The sequence below is a fragment of the Mus musculus genome, chromosome 18 (genome assembly GCF_000001635.26).
Source record: "Mus musculus strain C57BL/6J chromosome 18, GRCm38.p6 C57BL/6J".
NCBI classification, from domain to species: Eukaryota; Metazoa; Chordata; class Mammalia; order Rodentia; family Muridae; genus Mus; species Mus musculus.
Genome location: NC_000084.6, coordinates 61768426 through 61789453, shown reverse-complemented (window position 1 = coordinate 61789453; position 21028 = coordinate 61768426). Strand labels below are relative to the sequence as shown.

General features: G+C 46.5%; 1 protein-coding gene and 1 long non-coding RNA gene across 2 annotated transcripts in view; one reads left to right on the top strand and one right to left on the bottom strand.

Annotated features, from left to right (window-relative positions):
• Nucleotides 1–2791: 2791 nt before the first annotated feature.
• Afap1l1 (actin filament associated protein 1-like 1) overlaps nucleotides 2792–21028 on the top strand; it is a 56401-nt gene continuing 38164 nt past the window's right edge. The window contains exon 1 of the mRNA NM_178928.4: nucleotides 2792–2878. Within this exon, the coding sequence (NP_849259.2) occupies nucleotides 2863–2878 (16 nt within the window). The 5' untranslated portion in view covers nucleotides 2792–2862. The remainder of the gene's footprint in view (nucleotides 2879–21028) is intronic.
• Gm41748 lies at nucleotides 6611–9465 on the bottom strand. Its single transcript, XR_877474.2, has 2 exons — nucleotides 9135–9465; nucleotides 6611–6868 (listed from the first exon to the last, which is right to left on the bottom strand). It is a non-coding gene; the product is annotated as a predicted gene, 41748 (long non-coding RNA).

Below are 21028 nucleotides of genomic sequence, written 5' to 3'. Positions count from 1 at the left end.
CTGAAAGTTTTCTTCCTGGTATTGTTCCCAGGGGCCAAACTCGATATCTTTTTACAGAGCTGGACCTCTGTGTATGGAGTTCTCTAGACAAGCACCAGGCACGCCTGGAAAACTCAGCATTGAGAAAGGAGATATGGGGCAAATCTTCATTCTCTCCGCCAGAGTTACGTATGGAGAAACTGAAAAGGGAATTAAACACTCGACATCAACATCCTCTTCCCATCCTTGCCCTCAGACCTAGCACCCGATACCCTGTTATCTGGCCAATCCAAACCGTGCTGCCGACAGTCCTGCCGGGGTTCTATCTGGGCGTCTCGGCTCTCCCTGTTCTTTGCCTGTTATGCTATCTCCTCATTACACATTCAGATCAATTGGCTCCTAAGCAAATGCCTGTCCTCCAGTACGGTCTCCATGGTCTGTATGAAACCATTGCTTTGTCTTCATGGACTCCAAAGCACTTGATCGCCCTTGTGTACTTTTTTTTTTTTTTTTTTTTTTTTTTTTTTTTTTTTTTGCACAGCAATCTGTGTTAAAATTACCTCCTTTTCTAGACTTCATGGTTCCTTGAAGATGGGGCTCACTCCTACTTAGCATCTGTTCTCTCAACACCAACGTACACAGATCCTGTCAGTGTTACCTAAGGGAACTGATGGACACTGGGAATCGTTTTTTATGGTTCCTTAAAGGAAAAGTGGAGAAGACCATATAATGATGCTTTTGAATTAACACACAGCTCTCCTTAGATCTCCCTGACAGCAACCAAGCAACGTGGCCAACATTTCCACCTGGTGGAGGTTGTGGGGTAAGCCGGACCTACTGTACCTCCCACATAATGATCTTTATTAATTCTCAGAGCTGCGTATAGATTGTGTTCACTCCCATTTTTATACATTTCCTAAGTCATAGTTCAGTTAATACTATTGCACCGGTCAGCCCACAGAAACATATAAATTCTCGCTAACTCTTTGCTCCAATTATCCAAATAAAAACTTCACGATCCTTTAAAGTTTCTGAAAATCCTATTGTAAAATGTCTACGAAACCCTCCATCTATTTGACAATGGTAATATTTCATACCATCAATTGAAAATTATTTCATCAGAGGACATGATAGACTGTCACTGTATCTAACCTCTGGAGCAGAAGGCGAGTGAGTTGGAGGCCAGCCTGAGCTACTTTGGAAGAAACCTGTCCCAATAGGAAAAACAAAGAAGGGAGGGAGGGAGGGAGGGAGGGAGGGAGGGAGAAAAGGAGAGAAGAAGGAAGGAAGGAAGGAAGGAAGGAAGGAAGGAAGGAAGGAAGGAAGGAAGGAAGGAACCTTGGGGTGACGCTCCATGGTAGAATGCTTGCCTTGCATGAGGAAGGCCCTGGGTTCAATGCGCAGTGCTGCAAAGTATTCTGAGTAAATGGTGATTTAGTTTGTGCTGAAGGCTTCCAAGTTCCAGAGTTCAAGCAGTGAACTTGGGAAGCTGCATCCACTTGCAATTGTTGGTTGGCCTCTTTAGAACTGCACATGACCTTTTCAAATTTGGAAAAGTGGGCAGGGACAAAGAGGAACTTGGAAAGTCACAATGGCTCACATCTTCATAGCTATTTGTAAAGTGGGCCTGTAGCATCCTTTCATTTGCCCTGCCAATAGCTCTGGGAGGTCAGTATGAGGTCTCTCCCTCAGCACAGAGGAGCAGGCAGGCTTCGAAGATGAGACATTACATGCAGCACCTACTGAATAGAAAGGAAAGACTCAGAAAAAAACTTTTATCTTTTTAATCACAGCATGTTCTCTCTAAGCACTCTACACAGAAACGTACAGAACAAGCTACTGGGATCATTTTTGCACCAGGTAATGTTAACTTCAACCTGCAGGTAAACACTCTGGAGGAAGTACTTCGAGGTGAAGAAAATACAAGATGCCCATACCTGCCTCCGTGCCTTTGCAGAAGTGTTCCAAACATTAGATATGCTACTACATAGTCCCTCGATCAAAGCTGAAAATACAGGATAGGTAAGGCCCACAGTTGGGGAAGTGTGTCTAAGCATTGGCCTTGAATGGCACTTACAGATTCAAATTCAGAGCTTTCCAGTAGTTCACAGCCCTAGCCTACCAGTAATTTAAAAAGTGGACACTCTCATACACCTTAACACTAAACCTCTCGGTTGGGCTGTAACAATACATTTTCTGCATCCCATAATTATCTTCAGAGGCATGCACTGCATCGTATTTTCGGTGCGAAAACTGTTCCATTCCACGGTGTTTATTATGTTTATTTTGATATTTCTTCACAGTTTAATACATTCGGGACTTGGAAAGTTGAACATGCCCCACCACCACCTGTCTTTTTAGCAATTTAAGATCTTTGTTTAATATTTCTCACTCCTTTGTTGTCTTTTTACCAGCCTGGCTCAGGAAAGAACTTTGGGAGTGGACATGATAAACGCAAAGCCAAAAAGGTGGGCCAGGCTGAGTCCTTGGGAGGAATGCAAAGCAGTCCCCCACAGGGGTGTAAAGAGGTTAGCTTCCCTGTCGTTAGCGGAGGGCAAGCAAAACTGAGTGGTCCAGGCAGGTCAGCCACGGGGGCACTGAACCGAAGCGTGTGGGCCGTGAGGCTGTCACTGCTAGCCCAGCAGGAGGGCGGGGGGAAAGCAGGGAGTGGCGTTGGCCAGTGCGGACCGGGACACTCGCAGGGGGGCGAGGCGTGCTCGGGTCTATTCCGGGAGCGCGCAGGGCGGGGCGGGGGCGTCCTGCGAGCATCCTGTCTGGGGGAGGGGACAAGCTAGCCACCGGGGCAGCCCCGGAGAGCGCACGCCGCCTGGTGCGGCAGCCGCTGCGCCCTGGGCTGAGTGCTCCAGGATTCACGCCGGAGCCATGGACCGAAGCAGGGGTAAGTGGTTTCTGCGGCCGGGAAGGGAGGCCTTGGAGATCCGAGGCTGGGTAGGACTGGGAAGGAGGAGGAGAGGTGGCGGCGGTAGGGTTTGGCGGGCGCTAAACACTTGAACACAGGTGCCTCCTGCAGCGGGAGTAAACTGTTGTGTGTCAGCGCCCACCCCAACCCTAACCCTGTGGCCTAGGTCTGAGTCCCCTCGTCGGGTGGGAAATTGGCACACTCGCCTTTCTAACTTTATGAAAGGCTCCCCAGGATTCTTGAGGTCACTCCTCGCCACATATAGGGAGAATGTGAAATGCAGGGTACAGGTTAAACTTGAGCAGCCACCCATATGGCTTCTACTATGCACCCTAAGTTTGTAGCTGCCTAGGACTTTGAAGAAGGCGGGGCTGCGTGAGCACGCTCTGCCTCTGTTTGGTGGACATAATAATCCTGAGGATTTTTGAAGTTGGGAATGCCCAGGGCAAAGATAAAGGCTTCCTGGGACCCTAGGGTGGGGACAGCACACATCTTAGTAAAGGTTAGGACACTGCAGTGGGCCCGTGCCTACTTGAGCAGGGGGGTAGTGTCATAGATTTGGGTCCCGCCAGCACCTCTGGAATCCAGAGCTCGCAGGTGTGAAGGCACTTGGCAAACTTCGCCTGTTGTGTCTTTACTAGAAGAAGCAGTTTCTATTGTTGTTGCTGTTAATGGAAAATTCCTCTCCCTTCCTACAATCACCCTAATAACCCGCCCCCTGCTTGCTCTGCTGAGGCCCCAGGGGCAAAAGGAAGTGTTTGGGCTTGGATGAGCGCTTGAGCAGGTGTGTGGGGCTACCTTCCGCACCCCGTGTAAATTCAGAGGACCTTCGAGGACCCTCCACCCCATCCTCCTCATCCACCCCTCTCCAACACAAAATTCAGCACCCACCTTCTCCTTCAGGGTCCTTGGAGAGCAGACAGACAATAGAGGAAGGGCTTACAGATTGTTCTTTAAGACTGAGGCATGATTTGAAGGCAGCTCTCACCTGTTGGCTGACATCAGGGGAAGGGTGCACCTCCTACCCCGGGGAATAAAAGCACAACGGGCACCTCTCCTTCCTTTTGCTGTCTCCCAATGCCCCAGCCTCACCACGAAAGCAAGGATCGTCCTCAAATTCACATATACTCTGTCTTGTTCCCTGAACGAAAATATGTATGGAGAGCTGCAGGTTTTATTGTCTCACTTGCAGTGTGCCCACTTCAAAAAGCAGCTTCCGGACCTCCCAGGAACCTCTTGGTGCCCAGAACATTCGAGGACTCTGACCTTTTCTACCCTCCTTTCCTTTCCCTCCTAGCTCTTGACACAGGGTTCTATTAGTGCTGTAGTGTTAGCACTTATTCTTGCTCCCTTGAACAGAAAGAAATGAGCTTCCAGAGCTTGTGAGTGTCTGACCCATGATGGGAACTAACCACTGGGGTTTAACGAGTGAAACGAAGCATGCTTCTTGTGCACCTCAAATTAATTAGTCGTGTTTGTTTGTTGATTGTCTTGTGGGGGGGTTGGGAGGTTTTGTTTTGTTTTGTTTTGTTGAGACAGGGTCTCTCTGTATAGCCTTGGCCATCCTAGAATTCACACCTTAGACAAGGCTGGCCTCGAACTCACAAAGGTCTTCTTGCATCTGCCTCCCAAATGTGGGGATTAAAATCGTGCGCCGTCACCACATCCTCATAATAATGTCTATTTTAAAAAGAATCCTGAAAATTTCTCACAACGAAACTTTTCCACGAGCTGCATGCACCGTGTCAACCTTTGAGTAAAGCAGTGTGAGAAGGGAGTGCACAAGACCATGGTATCTCGGTTTCCTACACTTCGAACACTTTGGCGAAAGCAAATGTGGCTGTATTGTGGATTAGAATGCAAAAATCTCTCTGTGTCTTATTGGGTTGTTTTGTTTTGTTTTGTTTTGTTTTGTTTTGTTTTAATAAAAGCTAGAATGTGTCAATTTGATAAAGCTAACCATTATGGTCTACTAATTTCTGAAGTCATATTTAGAGGCCGTTCTCGCCTGTTAGCTGACACATTCTAGAATCACCAGGGAAGAGCATCAATGTGGGATTGTCTGGATTAGGTTGGCCTACGAGCGTGCCTTTGAGGGATTCTCTTGGTTCTGTTCGTTGATGTTGGAAGACCCACCCAGCCTAGCGGTGGGCAGCATGAGTCCCTCGATTTGTGCTGTGGGCTGTGCAAATAGGGAGCCTGGGAGCTGGGAGCAAGACTACCTGTTCTCCCTCTGCTCTTGACTGCATGTGATACGTGCGCTGCTTTAAGTTCCTGCTGCCTTGACTGCTCTGCAGTAGTGGGCTGGAACCTGGAGTTGCGAGAGGAAATAAACACTGCCCCCCCAAATTGCTTTTGTGGGGGTATTTTGATACATCAACAGAAAACAGAAACAAGACATCAACAGAAAACAGAAACAAGACGTAGCCTTCCGTGTTGTGCCCCTGTCCTCAGGTAGATGGGCACTCTTCTTCCCTCACCCCCATGTCAAGGGAAGTTTTAAATGCAGGTCTCACTTTAGCCTCTTCCTACCCAGGGTAGGATGATCTTAATTAGATTAGGATTTCCCTGGACAAGAACACTCACCGGTATTTGCAGCAGGTACAATAGAAATCACCACTCGAAATCACCAGTCAAGAGGCTCCCTGTTTCGGTTTTCACGTGGTTTTCTCCCTGAACTATACTCATGCAAGGGTCAGACGCTATCTCCTCTCAGGAGAACAGGATACAGCACAATTCCCAAAACCAGGTCTCTTTAAATAGCAGAAAGCTCTTCTCTCACAGCTCTCCGTGCTGGTAGCCGGGGAGGAGACCCCTTCCTAGCTTTCCCTCTTATCTCTGTATTTTCACACACTTCTTCTCTATGGTCTTCCACCTCTTACACTGAAACCAGCCCCCATCAAATTTGGACCCCATTCTCATGACCTCATTTAACCTCACCTGCTTCCCAGAGGCCCTGGCTCCAAATGCAATCACATGGGAGTCAGGGCTTCAGCATACGAATGGGTAGATGGTTAGGGAAGACAGGAGACATAAGTCAGACCAGAGCAGCCACTGATGCTAACTGCAGTCGTTTTGTATGTGATACACAAGAGCAAGATTTGAACACAGCCCTGATTTTAAGCATAACGCTTAACTGCCTCCGTGGTGACAAAGGACCAGCCAAGCCCTAAAATAGAATCTGTTTCAGTTTCCCTGGGCAAGTTCTCTGTCACAATGATGTCATCAAACCCCCAACATGGAGAATCGGGACAAGCATGGGAGATGGAATTTCTCTTCTCCCAGCACACGAGTGGCTTCGAGTGAGCAGAGCAAGGTTCACAGACCTGGTCACATACATAGAAACCACTCCTTATAGAACCCCTTCCCACGGGAGTTCCTGGTGTATACCTGTCACACAAAGAGAACTGGCGTGCCACTAGTGACATAGTACACAGATAAACCTCATGACTCCCATCTTCTACAAGGCAAGCTAGCAAACTTTCCGTCCCCAGGTGAAGCTAAAATGTGCAGAGAGAGAATGCCTTTTCTTGGAGGTATGAATGCAAAGTGTACTCTGAGTGTAGCATAGAGAGCAAAGCAACTGCTTGCTGTTAACTCATTCATCTAACCTCCAAGGGATCAAGTTCTAAACTCCCTCCTGCCCCTGCCATGTCAGATGAGCCTGCCGTGCATGGCTTCTTCTGTTGTGAGCTCAGATACATGAAGAACTTTCAGAGGAAACGAGCATGTTTATGAACAAGACAAAACTTGAAGGGGCGACATTGAGACTGGATCTCAACCTAGCATCCCTATAGGAAGTAGTAGAAATATCTTCCAGAAGTGTCTACTAAAGGTGAACCAAAAGGCTGATGATGCCAGGCTCCACTTTGAAGTCTAGGAATAAAAGAAGCCGTTCAAAGCTCAAAGTTGGGTGTGGTGAGGAATGGTTGTCATTCCAGGACTCAGGAAACCGAGGCAGGAAGAGGTCTACAAACAGACAGAAACAATAAAGAAAGAAATGAAAAAGAGATTTAAAAAAAAAAAAAAACAACCAAACAAGTGCTGCCTGGGAGCCTAAGGAGGGGTTAAGTCGTCCTTAACAAATAAGTAGGCTAAAGACTGCGCTCACCTACGCCTAAAGTTCCAAAGGATTCCATAAACGCCTTCCTGCACAGCGGAGAGCACAGGGCTCCCAGGTGTGTGTACTTTGACCTGAAACAGCCTGCTTTTATTTGGCTTCATGCTACAGTGCAGCTTTTAATGGAATTTATGGATTAGAGTGTGTGAAAATGGGAATCTGAGGAGACAGGGGTCTGATGCAGTTCAAAGCAGTCGTTTAAAACTAGTGGGCCGGTGAGATGGCTCAGTGGGTAGAGACAATTGCCCCCAAATCTGACTACCTGAGTTTGCTCCTCAAGACTCATGTAGAGGAGGGAGAGAACTGACTGGCTCGTTGTTGTCTGATCTTGGCATGTGGAGCATACGCCCCCCTCTCCCTCTCTCAATCAATGAAATGTAAAGAGAGAGAGAGAAAGAAGGAGAAAGGGAGAGAATCTGTTGACCAGCCAGAGCAGACCCTTGGCTGGTTTCTCTCTCTAAGCTGCAATCCTTTGTTCCCTTCCACCAGCTAACTTCCTCTTGCTGGTTTTACCCCTTCCAGCTATGAATTCTCTGCGCCTGCCCCTGGCTCACTGCTAGTCACTGTGCAAACATCTCTTCCCTGGGGCAGTGTTTCCCAGTCTTTCTAGCTGCCTCTGCTCCCTGCGGCTCAGGTGCCACTGGTGGTCATTTTCATTAACGGAGACATGGAATGCCCTGTTGGTAGGAGCTCTTTGAGGACAGACAGGCCTTTCCTAGCTTGTTCACAGCCTCTTCTTGAGTTCCTCCTGCCATGCCTGGCACTGAGTAGGTGCCCAGGAAATGTCTATCAAGATAGAGAAGAAAAGAAAGTGAGAGGACCCAATTTTGAGAGGACTCTGGATGCGTCTTTTTTTGGGCACCTGGCTTTGCCACGTCACTGATGGTGATTTGAGGGACAGAGTTACGGCTTTATCATTCATTATCCCTTGTTTCCTTGACCTTCCTCCTTTGTATAGACAGATCCCAAATCCTGTTGACTGTTCCTGGGAAATGGATGTTGGGTGGCTGTTTCTCTACATCCTGCTCCCCGCTACAGAGTCTTCCTGTCTCTACCCTTGGCTTCTCAGTCGAGCCTTAAGGACCACTCCCAATGTGTCTAAAGCAGTGTTTCCCTGATCTACCTGGGCTCTAAATCATGCCATGTGGAGCCCAGAGAAAACACACTCCAGAGATCTGATCAGCAGTTCTGGGGTGAGATCTGGGAATCTGCATTTTTTAAACAGCCCCTGGATAAACTTGTCCTCACTGGCAAATACCAAGGTTCTCATAGACTGCTTTTCCCCTTTGTGCCCCTTCTGACCTTTGACCCTGCTCACACAACCTTCCTGGATTCCTTGTTGCCTGCTCTAATCTACATAATGGATTGTAAAGGTCTTTCACACTTTTAGCCTAAGTGGAACTCTGTGGTCTGTACCTATTACTCAATGTAGACTCCTTCAGGCTAGAGTTCTCCTACTTTAACTCTTAAATCACCAGGCAGGAAGTGACGGCACACACCTCTAATCCCAGCGTTCGGGAAGCAGAGGCAGATAGATCTCTGTGAGTTTGATCCAGCCTGATCTACATAGAAAGGTCTAGGTCAATCATAGCTATATCGTGAGATTCTGTCGCAAACAAACAAACAAACAAACAACCCTAAAGGTAAATAAATAAATAGCCATGCAATTTTTTATATAGCCCATAATATATCTAATTCTTCCTAACCCTGCCCTATATTTTTTTTAACTTTGAGGGTCATTTGACATCTCCCAAATGGTATTCACTTCAGCCTGGCCTCATGGGTGCTGAGCATCTATAGAATACTTTTGTCAAAGTCTAGACCACCCTATGCCCATGGGGATCATGTATACCGTCACCTAGCAACCATTTATGTGCTGGGGAGTGGGGTGTAGTGGGCAAGAAGGAGCCATGTGATAGAGAGGATCCTCAGACTGAGAACTGATGCTGGAGGCCTTTCTTAGACACCCTTTTATCCTTGAGCTTCTCTTCTGTGGCTCTTCCCAACCATGGCAGTAGTCCTAGGAACTAGATAAGGTAGCCATTCTCCCTATAGTGCAGGCGAGATGCCTGAGATTCAGCACCTTCCTGGAAGAGGCCAGTCAGCATCACCTACCTGAGGGGCCTTCTTACCACACCCCTTTTTAGTTCCCCTGAGACTTTAGTTACTGGTCCCTCCTCAGAAGTCTGGGCTTTCAGACGGTCCTAGTTGTCATTGGCGTTGTGTCTTCTATGCACATGTGAATCCCAATACTTGAGACTGTCATCTGCGTCCTATTCCCAGGGTCTATCATATGCCAAACGCTGAATACTTGTGGTCACATCCTGCTTCCACTGTGCACTCGCCATGACTCAGTGTAGATATTACCAATACCTGCATCTTACAGATAACAATAGGGAGTTAGCAAGTCTGCGTATCTACTCATCTCTGTCTGCCTCCGAATCTAAGTTCCTTTCTCATTCGTATGTTTATCATACAAACAATAAGCTTCGTTATGGCATCTTCATACATGTATATAATGTGTTATGACAATAAATCCCCATGGTTACCTAGATTACACAAATACTTCTTCTTTTACATCTGTGTTGTTTGCTGTCTGTTTGTTTGTTTGTTTGTTTGTTTGTTTTTTGAGACAGGGTTTCAATGTGTAGCCCTGGCTGCCCTAGAACTCATTCTGTAGACCAGGTTAGCCTCAAACTCTAAGATCTTCCTGCCTCTGCCTCCCAACTGGCAGGATTAAAGGCATGTGCCACGACTGCCCGGCTCCTCTGTTCTTTCTTTTTTTTTTTTTTAAGATTTATTTATTATATGTAATCTTCAGACATACCAGAAGAGGGCATTGGATTCCAATACAGATGGTTGTAAGCCACCATGTGGTTGCTGGGAATTGAACTCCAGGACCTCTGGAAGCACAGTCAGTGCCCTTAGCCACTGAGCCATCTCCCCAACACCGTCTGTTATTTCTTAAATATAGATTACCCATATGAGAAAAAAAAACCCATATATTTGCCTTAGTGAATCTGGCTTTCTTCACTCAACATAGTAATGTCCAGTTCTATCCACTTTCCTGCAGGTGATACAGTTTGGGGGTTTGTTTTTTTTTTATTGTTTTGCTTTGTTTGTTTGTAGCTGAATAAAAGTCAATTGAGAACACACACTTCATTTCCCCCTATTTGTTCACTGATGGACACCTGAGCTGATGTCTTGCTTGGCTATTGTGACAGTGCCACAGGAAAGACATTTGCTGTCATTTGTTTCTGAGTTGCTGGCCTTGTCTTTAACATTGTTCTCTGCTGCTTCGCATGAATGTTGAGGGGCTCACCAGGTCAAGACTTCAAGATATGGACAGGACAGGTACTATGAAGAGAAGGAGATCTGAACTGTTCTTGGGGACACCCTCCCACCATGAAGGAATACATCCAGGCAGCCCCGTGCACTGAGTTATTACATCTTACCCTTCCTAGCCTTCCCACTGTAGCTGGTGTTTTAAATTAAAGAAGCCACCAAGGAGGCTGGCCCAGGAGGGCCCCAGGCTGGGTTAGTCTTCCACGTAAAATTCCATTCAGAATGCCAGTGACGCCCATAGTGGAAGATAGAGGTGTGGGGCTGGCCAGGCGTGATTCTTCTTCCTGGCACAGCTGTCAGGCTATGGTGGGGGCAGAATGTGGCACACATTGCAGTCATTCCAGCTAGGAGGGGGAATTCACCAGCAGCCTGCTGCCCAGGAGTCAGGCCAAGGGGCTTTTTATAGCACTCCAGGAACCTGGAAGAAAACTGATCTGAGAGAGAGAGAGAGAGAGAGAGAGAGAGAGAGAGAGAGAGAGAGATGGAAAGCACATGTCACCTCTCAATCGTGTAGTTTCCAGAGGCCCTCAGTTCCGTTTAGGGCAAGAGAGTGACTGAACAGTGTGTTAAGGACACTGGTGGCAGATAGGGACCCGACCCAGCCCCTGGCTCTTTGACTCACTGTCTTGGGCTTCTCCATCTGACAGAATGTCGTGCAATGACTATATTGCAGTGCAGTGGTCAGAAGACCTCAGCCCGTGGGCCGCATAACAAATTTAACCGTGTTATAAGTGCAGAGCCATGCCCATTCCTTATACATTTTTGATGAGCTTCCTCAGTACAAGACCATAGTTGAGTAGTTGAAACAGACCATAAGCATCCTTCAAAGTCTTTAAAAAAAAAAAAAAAAAAAAAAAAAAACATGAACAATGCTCACAGCCAGCCATTCTCAACCTGTAGGTCATGATAATCCCTTCAGGGGTTAAACGACCCTTTCACAGGGGCTTCATATCAGATATCCTGCACATGGGTATTTACATCACAAATCTTAACAAGCAGCAAAATGACAGTTATGAAGTAGCAGCAAAAATAAGTTTATGGTTGGGGTGGGAGGGGGGTCACCACAACATGAGGAGCTGGATTCAGGGGTCGCAGCATTAGGAAGTTTGGGAAGATCCACTGATCTAGGCCTTCCCAGAGCTTTGCCTACTCTGGGTAAGGCTGTAGAGAGAGTGCAGAGCCTGCTGAGAGTACTGTGGTAGGGGTGTGTTCAACACGGACAAGGAAGCAGTGTGCCTAAACCATGCAGGGGATGGGAAAGTTGTTTCCCTCTGGTCTTCAGATTACTTTTAGCCTCAAAATTATTTTGCAAACAAAATTTAAGCAGTAGAGTTACAGTGGGTGAAGTGGGGGCTACTGAGCAGCCTCCCTCCCTCATAATCACAACACTACCCCTGTGGGAGCCACATAAACCCCGTGGATTTTGCTAAAAGTGAAGATGAAAGCCATGTGTTTACATATACTCACACACACTCACACACACTCATCACACTCACACTCACCACACACTCATACTCACAAACACATTCACACTCACATACACACACCACACACTCACCACACACACACATGCTATTTTTACAGTGGGGACTTGAGCTTCAAGGACAATAGCTTCCCTAATCATGTGGCAGAACCCCCAGATGACATTGCACAGAACTACTAATGTCCCAAGCAGATGACAGACACGTCTCTTTAGGGGACAGGCCTGTCTGTTAGCTGGGCAGAGCCTGCTGTTGGTGTCAGTGCACAGCAACCATGGTAAGCCCTACTGATCCAGAGCCTCCAGGGGTCAGATCTGGGGCTCTGCTGGACACTCTAGGGGAAGCTGCCTTGCATTAAATCACGATGGCTGAGTCATCTTTGAGAACCTTGTTTCTGAGAGGCCCAGAACCAAAAGAAAAAAATTAAAATCTTTATTTTTAAAAAATTTCATTGGTACAAAGACTTTTTTTTAAACCCCAGAGTGTATGTTACAATTGACATGTTAATTTATTCATTTTTTCCCTTTTCTAAAAAAAGCTGTTACTCAGTAGATAAAAACATCTTCAAATCAATAGCATCTTAAGATGGAGAAATTATGATAATTTATACAAAAGCTTTCCTTTGAAGATGGAATCAGATTCATTCATTTGTAGAATAAATATTTACCCTTCCTGCCCATTCTTGTAGGAGGGTGTGCTGAGGGCAGATCCTGCTGATATAAAACCTAGGAAGAATTTTTTTTTAGCTCCACTTGAACCAAGAAAACTGATCTCCTGGGACCTTGCCAGGAAACCAGAGGGACTAATGACCTTTCCTCAGCAGCCAGGTGTGGTTCTGAAGGGCTGTAGAACGCAAACTCTAAAGTGAGACTGTGCTTGTAGCCCGAAATCATTATCTGGTCGCTTTGCATCAAAGAGAATGTGTAAAGAGCCAGAGGACTCAAGGGATACTTTGTAGCCAAGACCCTCGGGAACTCTGCAGGTGGGGGGAGTGATAGAGAGGAAAGGAAGGCAAAGCGGCATGCCTGAATCCAGAGGGCCAGAAAGAAGCAAGCTGAGCCTTGAGGGCCTCCAGAGCGGAGGCCCTCCACTCCCGGGGTCTCTAACAGGGTGTGTCCCTATTCTCAGAGGTTGTGCAGCTTGAAATGTGCCTAATTATAGAGACAGATAAGGCCAGAGTCAAGGGCCTTACTTAGATGCCTGCTGGTGTCTGTCTGGTTACCTCTTTTGGATCCCGTCTGTACCTGCTTCCATATAATTCTGTTTCCTCCCCCTGGAATGGTCAGGAGGCTCCAGGAAGGCATTGGGAAAATGCCCCTGCCTACAGGACTTGTTCTCGTTTAGGTCTTCAGAGTGAAGGGTGGAGTACAAGTTTGTAAGTGATCGGTTTTTTTGTTTTGTTTTGTTTTGTTTTGTTTTGTTTTGTTTTGTTTTGTTTTGTTTTTGAGACAGGGTTTCTCTGAGTAGCCCTGGCTCTCCTGGAACTCACTCTGTAGACCAGGCTGACCTCAAACTCAAAAATTTGCCTGCCTCCCAAGTGCTGGGATTAAAGGCATGCACCACCACGCCCGGCATGATCATTTCTTAATAAACAAGAGAGGGGCCCTAGTTTTCTCCAGGAGAGAAGGAAGGCTCCTATTCTTATACACCCTTATTGTCCCTGGAAGAAGAAAGCCAGGTTGGAGATGGTCCTGGAACTGGCTGAGAGGCCATTCTTGTTTGGTCTGGCAAGAATCTGGCTACATTCTGCCTGTATCCTGAGAACTGGGGTCAAGCTAAATTCAAAAGTCATGGTGGATGTGTTTGCTGAAGGCAATTTCAAGACAGGAGCATTCAGGCTGGCCTCAATGGCGACTCTTCAGGGCTCTTTATTCAGGTCCATAAAGAAAGGAGACAAAAACAGACCAGAAGGACATTAAAAAAAAATGTGCAGTTTGGCAAGAAAAGGAGTCGAGTTTAGAGTTGCTGACAAGGCTGAAGAGCCACGGGATTGTTAGAGGCTAGCATTATTCAAGAGTGTCTGTCTCTGTAGAGGGCAATTGCCAAGGTGCCTAGGCTCCAACCTACACAACTAGGGATTCATTTGAAAGGAGAGAACATGAACTCAGTATGCCACCAAGAGTTTCCCTGCTGGAAAGCAACTGCTCAGAAGTGTTTCTCTGATTCAGCCACCAAGGCATAGAACAACAGTTTGGGTTCAAGGGGGCCAGGTTACATCATGAGCTGGAAACAAAATGTGGCAGCATTGTCCTTATGGTACTGATTTTGTAGGCAGACGGATGTGGCCATCTACTTTATATCTGTGACTCCATAGTGGACTGTCCCCTCAAACTGTGGGCCAGAATAAGTCCTTTCTCCCTTAAGTGGCTTGTGGCTGGGTATTTGATTACAGCATTACCATAAGTAACTAGTGCATTTGTTAGTGCTCTGTCTAAACTCCTCCCCACAGTTACCTGGCAACAGCCAGGTAGGCCTGGCCCGCTATAAAAGGGGCTGCTTGCCCCCTCCTCCCTCCCTCTCCCTCTCCCTCTCCCTCTCCCTCTCCCTCTCCCTCTCCCTCTCCCTCTCCCTCTCCCTCTCCCTCTCCCTCTCCCTCTCCCTCTCCCTCTCCCTCTCCCTCTGCCTCTGCCTCTGCCTCTGCCTCTGCCTCTGCCTCTGCCTCTGCCTCTGCCTCTGCCTCTGCCTCTGCCTCTGCCTCTGCCTCTGCCTCTGCCTCTCCCTCTGCCTCTCCCTCTGCCTCTGCCTCTGCCTCTGCCTCTTTCTCTGCCTCTACTACCATCTTAACTCCCCTCCCCATGCCCTGAATAAACTCTATTCTATACTATACCGCCACCTATGCCTGGTCCCTCAGGGGAAAGGAATGCCTCTGCATGGGCCACCTGAGACACTCCCTTCCCCCCACATCTCACCACACCCCCATAGAACATTTCTTATACATCTTAATCTTTTTATAAACACATCAGCATTCTGTTTGGGTGGAATTTAAATGATTTCTGTTTTTACAGTGTCTGACCTACTGTCTGTGAGTTTGCCCGAGCATGTGTCGGCACATGCATGGCTCACACCTGTCTGTGCAGGACAGAGGATAAATTTAGCTAGCATTCCTCAAATGCCATCCACCTCGATTTTTTTTTTTGAGAGAGGGTATTTCTCTCTCTTTTTTTTTAATTGAAATTTAATTTTTTTTCCATACAGTATATCTGACTGCAGTTTCCCCTCCTCAAACTCCTCCCAGATGTTCCCCATTTCCCCATCCCCACAAATCCACCCCCTCTCTTTGTCATTAGAATACAAACAGGCATCTAAAACAACAACATCAACATCCACAACATAGACAAGCAGATCTCTGAGTTCGAGGCCAACCTAGCCTGCAGAGTGAGTTCCAGTACAGCCAGAGCAACAAAGAGAAACCTTGTCTCAAAAACAAACAAAGAAGAAAGAAAAGAAAAGAAAAGAAAGGAAAGGAAAGGAAAGGAAAGGAAAGGAAAGGAAAGGAAAGGAAAGGAAAGGAAAGGGGGAAGGAAAAGGAAAGGAAAGGAAAGGAAAGGGAAGGGAAGGGAAGGGAAGGGAAGGGAAGGGAAGGGAAGGAAAGGAAAGGAAAGGAAAGGAAAGGAAAGGAAAGGAAAGGAAAGGAAAGACAAGACAAGAAAAAAGAAAAGAAAAGAAAAGAAAAGAAAAGAAAAGAAAAGAAAAGAAAAGAGGAAAAGGGATGTGGTAATATATAAGCAAAAGATCTGTAAGGTTTCTTTTGTGTTGGCCATTTGGCCTGCCCCTAAAATGTGGTTTGTTTACCCAATGAGACTCCACCAGTGTAAAGTAGTTTTTCCTCTGAAAGCAGTTTTCAGCTGCAGGTAGCTTCTAGGTAAGAGAGAGAGGACTCTCCTTAACCTCTGATTAACCTTAAGTACCGGGACCCCATCGGGCTTAGATGTGTGCTGGCTTTATGCATGCTGCCATAGTCTCTGAGTTCATATGTGCATCAGCCCTGTTGTGTCTAGAAGGCCCTGCTGCCTTGGTTTCTTCTATCCACACTGGCTCTTACACTCTTTCCATCTCTGCTTCTGCAGTTTCCTGAGCACGAAAGGGTGGGGGTGGTGATAGAGGCATCTCATTAAGTTCCAAGGTCTCTCACTCTCTGCACCATGTCCACATATGGGTCTATATATTTGTTCCCATCTACCCCAGGAGGGATCTTCCTGAGATAGAGTATCTCATTGCCCAAGACTTGCCAAGTAGGCTAGGCTGGTGGCCAGTGACTCCCAGGAAGCAGCCTGACACTGCTTCCTCAGAGCTGAGATTACCAGTTCCAACCAACAACACACTTAGCTTTTGTCTGGTCTCCTTTTTTAATTTCTGAGATACCTCCCAGTGTTGTTTGCTTACGACATGTTCTCCTACGGACCTGTGTTCCAGAAGCTATGTCCCCTCAGGCAACATTTTCAACGCCTGTGTGTTTATTTCCTCATCTTCAAAATGGAAATGATAGCTGTGTTGTCGCAAGGATGCAGAACACTGCAGGTGGCTTCACGCAAACCTCGTCACCCCTCCTTACTGCTTAACATCTCCTGCTTCCCTGATAGTTCCTGCTCATTCAATGACTTAACCAACACTTAATTGATTCCATCCCTGGAAACTATGGTGGAAGGAGAGAACTTACACCTGAGAATTGTTCTCTGACCCCAATCCGTGTGTCATGGCATGTCGTGCATGTACACACACACACACACACACACACACACACACACACACACACACACATTGGATTGGATGGCCCAGGATGGCCTTGATCCACAGACTTCTCCCTTAACCTCCCTTGTGATTCTGGGATTACAAGCCTGCACACTGCACCATCCTGTGGGAGTGGTTTTAAACACTCTACGCCTTCCTGGACAGGTAAGGTCACCCTGCTCTAAGGCTATAGAACAGAGTTGTCCCATGTCCCTTCCCTCTAAGTTGTGAGCCCATGGTGACAGGAACAGTTGTTTACTTAATGTGTGTCATATTGGCATGGTGTCTAGCACAGCAGTGGGTCATAGCAGACCCACTTGGAGAGGGGCCAGCAGATCCTCTTAAAACAATCTAGGGAAGGATGGAAAGGGCTCCCGGGAAAGCGGGGTGTCATCAGCAGAGTGGTCCTTGAGCTGTCGGGCAGTGCCACCACCATAATATTGGGTTAACTGTATAGAAGAAATTTTCAGCTGTCTGGACTAAAATGAGAAGAAGGTGCCCGAGATGCCTCTGTGGAAAGACTAGGGTCAGCACAGTGCATAGTGACACTGTAAACTGGGGTGAGAAACACCCAGAATCAAATGGATTTTCCTTCCTTTCCCCAGCCATCCAGGCAGCTGACATTCCTCAGCAAGCCTTTGTTTTCTCACCTGATCACTAAGAAGGAAACATATGAACAGTGTCCAGTCCCTTCAATCAGCTGGGAAGCCTTGCTATTATTGACAGTAATGCTTAGTAAGTGAGATAGATGGTCCAGGTGGGATGCTAAGGGTGAGCTCAGACTGACCCTTTGAATCCTGGTCTTCTAGACTGAAAATCTGTTTCCCTGCCTCCCTTCCTCTTGCCTGTAGAAACCTTCTGAGGTGCCTTGAATTGCTGTGAAGTTGGCTGTGAGTCAGGTCCCCAAGACTCCCCCTGAGGAGACCTCAGGGGAGGGATTCTTGTATCAATTGAAATTACAAACAACAACAATAAAAACACAGCAACTTGATTACAGGTCATGGAAGTAGATGCCTGAATAGGCCCTTAGAACCTCATTTCCCCATTAGAATTGGAGTGCTGCCCCTTTAGCTCCACTTGAAATGAGGCTCTTCTCTTAGTGGCAAGGTAACTTTATTTTAGGCATCTGTTCCCATCTAAGTGTTTGCGCAGTCCTAATTACCCACTTCTGTCCATTTGCCCTCCTTCCACTCATCCATGAGTTCCTTCTTGCTTTAACAAATGACCCACACTGCAGTATACCCTATCTTCTTCTAGCCCTCCAGGGCCCAGAAAACCATCTTTCCTTTGGGACACAAAGTATTAAGAATCCTCATTTCCCTTTGGAATCCCATGAGTTGGGCTTCTGCTGTCTGTCTTTCTCTCCATGTTTTGTCTTCCAGACACCCACTAGAATGGCCCATGAAGCTCTTTTCATAGCATTCTAGGGCTTCTCCAGCTCCTAGCTCTTCCATAGTCGTCTGGAAAGCCAAAGTCAACAAACCACATAGTCAGGCTTATTTCATAGTGACCCCACTCCTGGTACCAGTTTTATGAATTACTTTTCTTGTTATTGTGACCAAATATATGACAAGAAGCAGCCTTTTGGCTTACAATTTGAAGTGGCTTTAAGCCATAATAAGGCTCAATTTGGTTAGCATGAGGATGCTGTGTAGTGCTCTACTGGATACTCAGAGCAGTTTTATTATTTGCACTCTGCACATGAGGAAACAGACATGAAGGGGTTAAATACTGTGCCTCAGGCCACATATCTTAATGACCCATTGGAGCACTGGTCATTAAGAGGACATATCATATGCAGACAGCACTGGGAAGGGGTTTCAGATAGTAAAAGAAGGTCAGACATAAGCTAGACAGAGAAGTCATGAATATGAGGTGGTTGGCGACATTTGTGTGCAGGTGAGGAGCAGAGTAACAGGGGGCAGGTTATGAAACCTCAAGACCTACCTCACCCCCCAGTGATACACTTCTTCCAGCAAGCTTTTATAGCCTACAGCTTTCCAAAACATCAGTTGAGGACAAGTGTTCTGTAACCTCCCCTCCCCCAGCCTTAATGGTTTTATTGTTTACACCTGGATGGAGCTTGTTGGCTCAATCGTTTTGTCTCACCCACTGCTAGAACCTGTCGCTTTGTTGTTTGGAGCCGTGCACATGGTCACCCTGTTACTGGACTCCAAGATTATTTGGCGGGAATTGGGCCCCTCCCACTTCCTTCATAACGGAGTGCCTAAATAGTAAAAATTAAACCTTGAACAGAGACCTTTGTCTTGGTTCCTTCCTTATCTCACGCAGCCCAGCCCCTCTTCTCTTCCAGGTTTCCAAAATGCCTTTCCAGGCTAAAACCCAAACCTGTGATCTGCTGGCCAGACACCAAATACCTGAGCCACAATGCAGAACAAAGCTGTGTGCATAGTCATTTCCCATCTGTGCAGTATGAGGCATCTGTGACTCCTTCTCTGGCTGCTGGCTTCCTAGGTGCCGACCTCCACCTCATCCTAAGCTTGTGTATATATAGCAGCTATATAGTGGCTGCTGCTTAGCTGTGCCTCCTGAATCTTTATGGAGTTCTTCACATGATTAGAACCTTTATTGTCCACCACACCTTTATCGTTCATTGAAATTGACCAGTCAACAAAACCTCAGCTCGCAGAGTGCTTTCATGTCATAATGATGTGGTAAAACTTTAGTCTCACACGTTAGACAGGCAGTCAAGACCACCTACTCTGAAAAAAAACTCAGTTTTCTCAAATACATGAAGCAACTCGGTCAAGGCCATGTAGTCAGTAAAGAGGTAGCCAAGATTTGAATCCCTGGATTCTGGCTCCTGTGCCTGTATCTTCTTCACTGTGCCAAAACACAACACACCATGGGTGGCCCGAAAAATTTCCCTGTGACACCATGACCTCTGCAAGTTCCATAACCATGCTGAACTTCAATAAATCTGAATTCCTACTGAGCAGGGGTGGCTCACACCTTTAATCCCAGCACTCAGTCAGCAGAAGCAGGCAGATATCTGGAACTTCGAGGCCAGCCTGGTCTACAGAGCAAGCTCCATGATAGCTAGGGCTACACAGAAAGAAAGAAAAAAAAAACTGTCTCAAAAAGCAAAATAAACAAACAAACAAAAAACTCCAAAACTGAGTTTCTAGTATATAGCAGTGTTGCAATTTCTACTATATAGTGGTGCTACAGTATCTAATATACAGTGGTGCTACAGTATGTAGTATACATCGGTGCTACAGTATCTAGTATACATCGGTGCTACAGTATCTAGTATACAGCGGTGCTACAGTATCTAGTATACAGCGGTGCTACAGTATCTAGTATACAGCGGTGCTACAGTATCTAGTATACAGCGGTGCTACAGTATCTAGTATACAGCGGTGCTACAGTATCTAGTATACAGCATTGCTACAGTATCTAGTATACAGCGGTGCTACAGTATCTAGTATACAGCGGTGCTACAGTATCTAGTATACAGCGGTGCTACAGTATCTAGTATACAGCGGTGCTACAGTATCTAGTATACAGCAGTGCTACAGTATCTAGTATACAGCAGTGCTACAGTATCTAGTATACAGCAGTGCTACAGTATCTAGTATACAGCGGTGCTACAGTATCTAGTATACAGCGGTGCTACAGTATCTAGTATACAGCAGTGCTACAGTATCTAGTATACAGCAGTGCTACAGAGAGAGAACAAGCACAGAGTGAGGTACAGAGATGGCCCCATGGTGGAAAAGCATGCAGCCATCAAAAGCAGGGAGTGCAAGGACCATTGCAGCATGAACAAATCCCTCTGCAGCACAGTAATAAACAAAGGGTTATCTATAGCGTCAAGCCCTCTTAATAAGGTCGATCTCTAAAACTTTAAAATGTGGGTTTTCAGTATTTCATTTAGTTACAATAAAACTATGAAGAAAGGTGCTCTCTCTCTCTCTCTCTCTCTCTCTCTCTCTCTCTGCGTGTTCCCATGTGTTCCTGCCTGGCCTCTCTTTCCAAACCCTTTCTGTTCTTCTCTGTCCCCACTTCTCTGCCCTCGTGGCTCTGCTCCCATCTGTCTGCCTCTACCTCTTCTCTCCCTCCCCTCCCCCAAAATAAACCTCCATTATACCAAGAAAAACAAACAAGCAAACAAAAACTATGAAGAAAGGAAACAAATGAAGGCAGAAGGCAGCTCTGAAGATGATGTCAGGGATCACAGAGACCAGGGCTGTCGAGATCCTGGCTTCTGTGTAGAGGTACTAGGCTGATGGATGCTCAGGACAGATAGAAAGGAACCAATTGCAGAGATAATAATAATAACAACTGATGGCATAAATAACAAGTAAATTAAGAATGGCCTGTGTGTGTATGGTCTAGTGTTGAGAGTAACTCCTGAAGCCAGAATTAGAATTAATCCAGTTTTCATCCTCCTGAGGCTCTCTGTCCCTTCTAATAAAAGAAATAAATGTA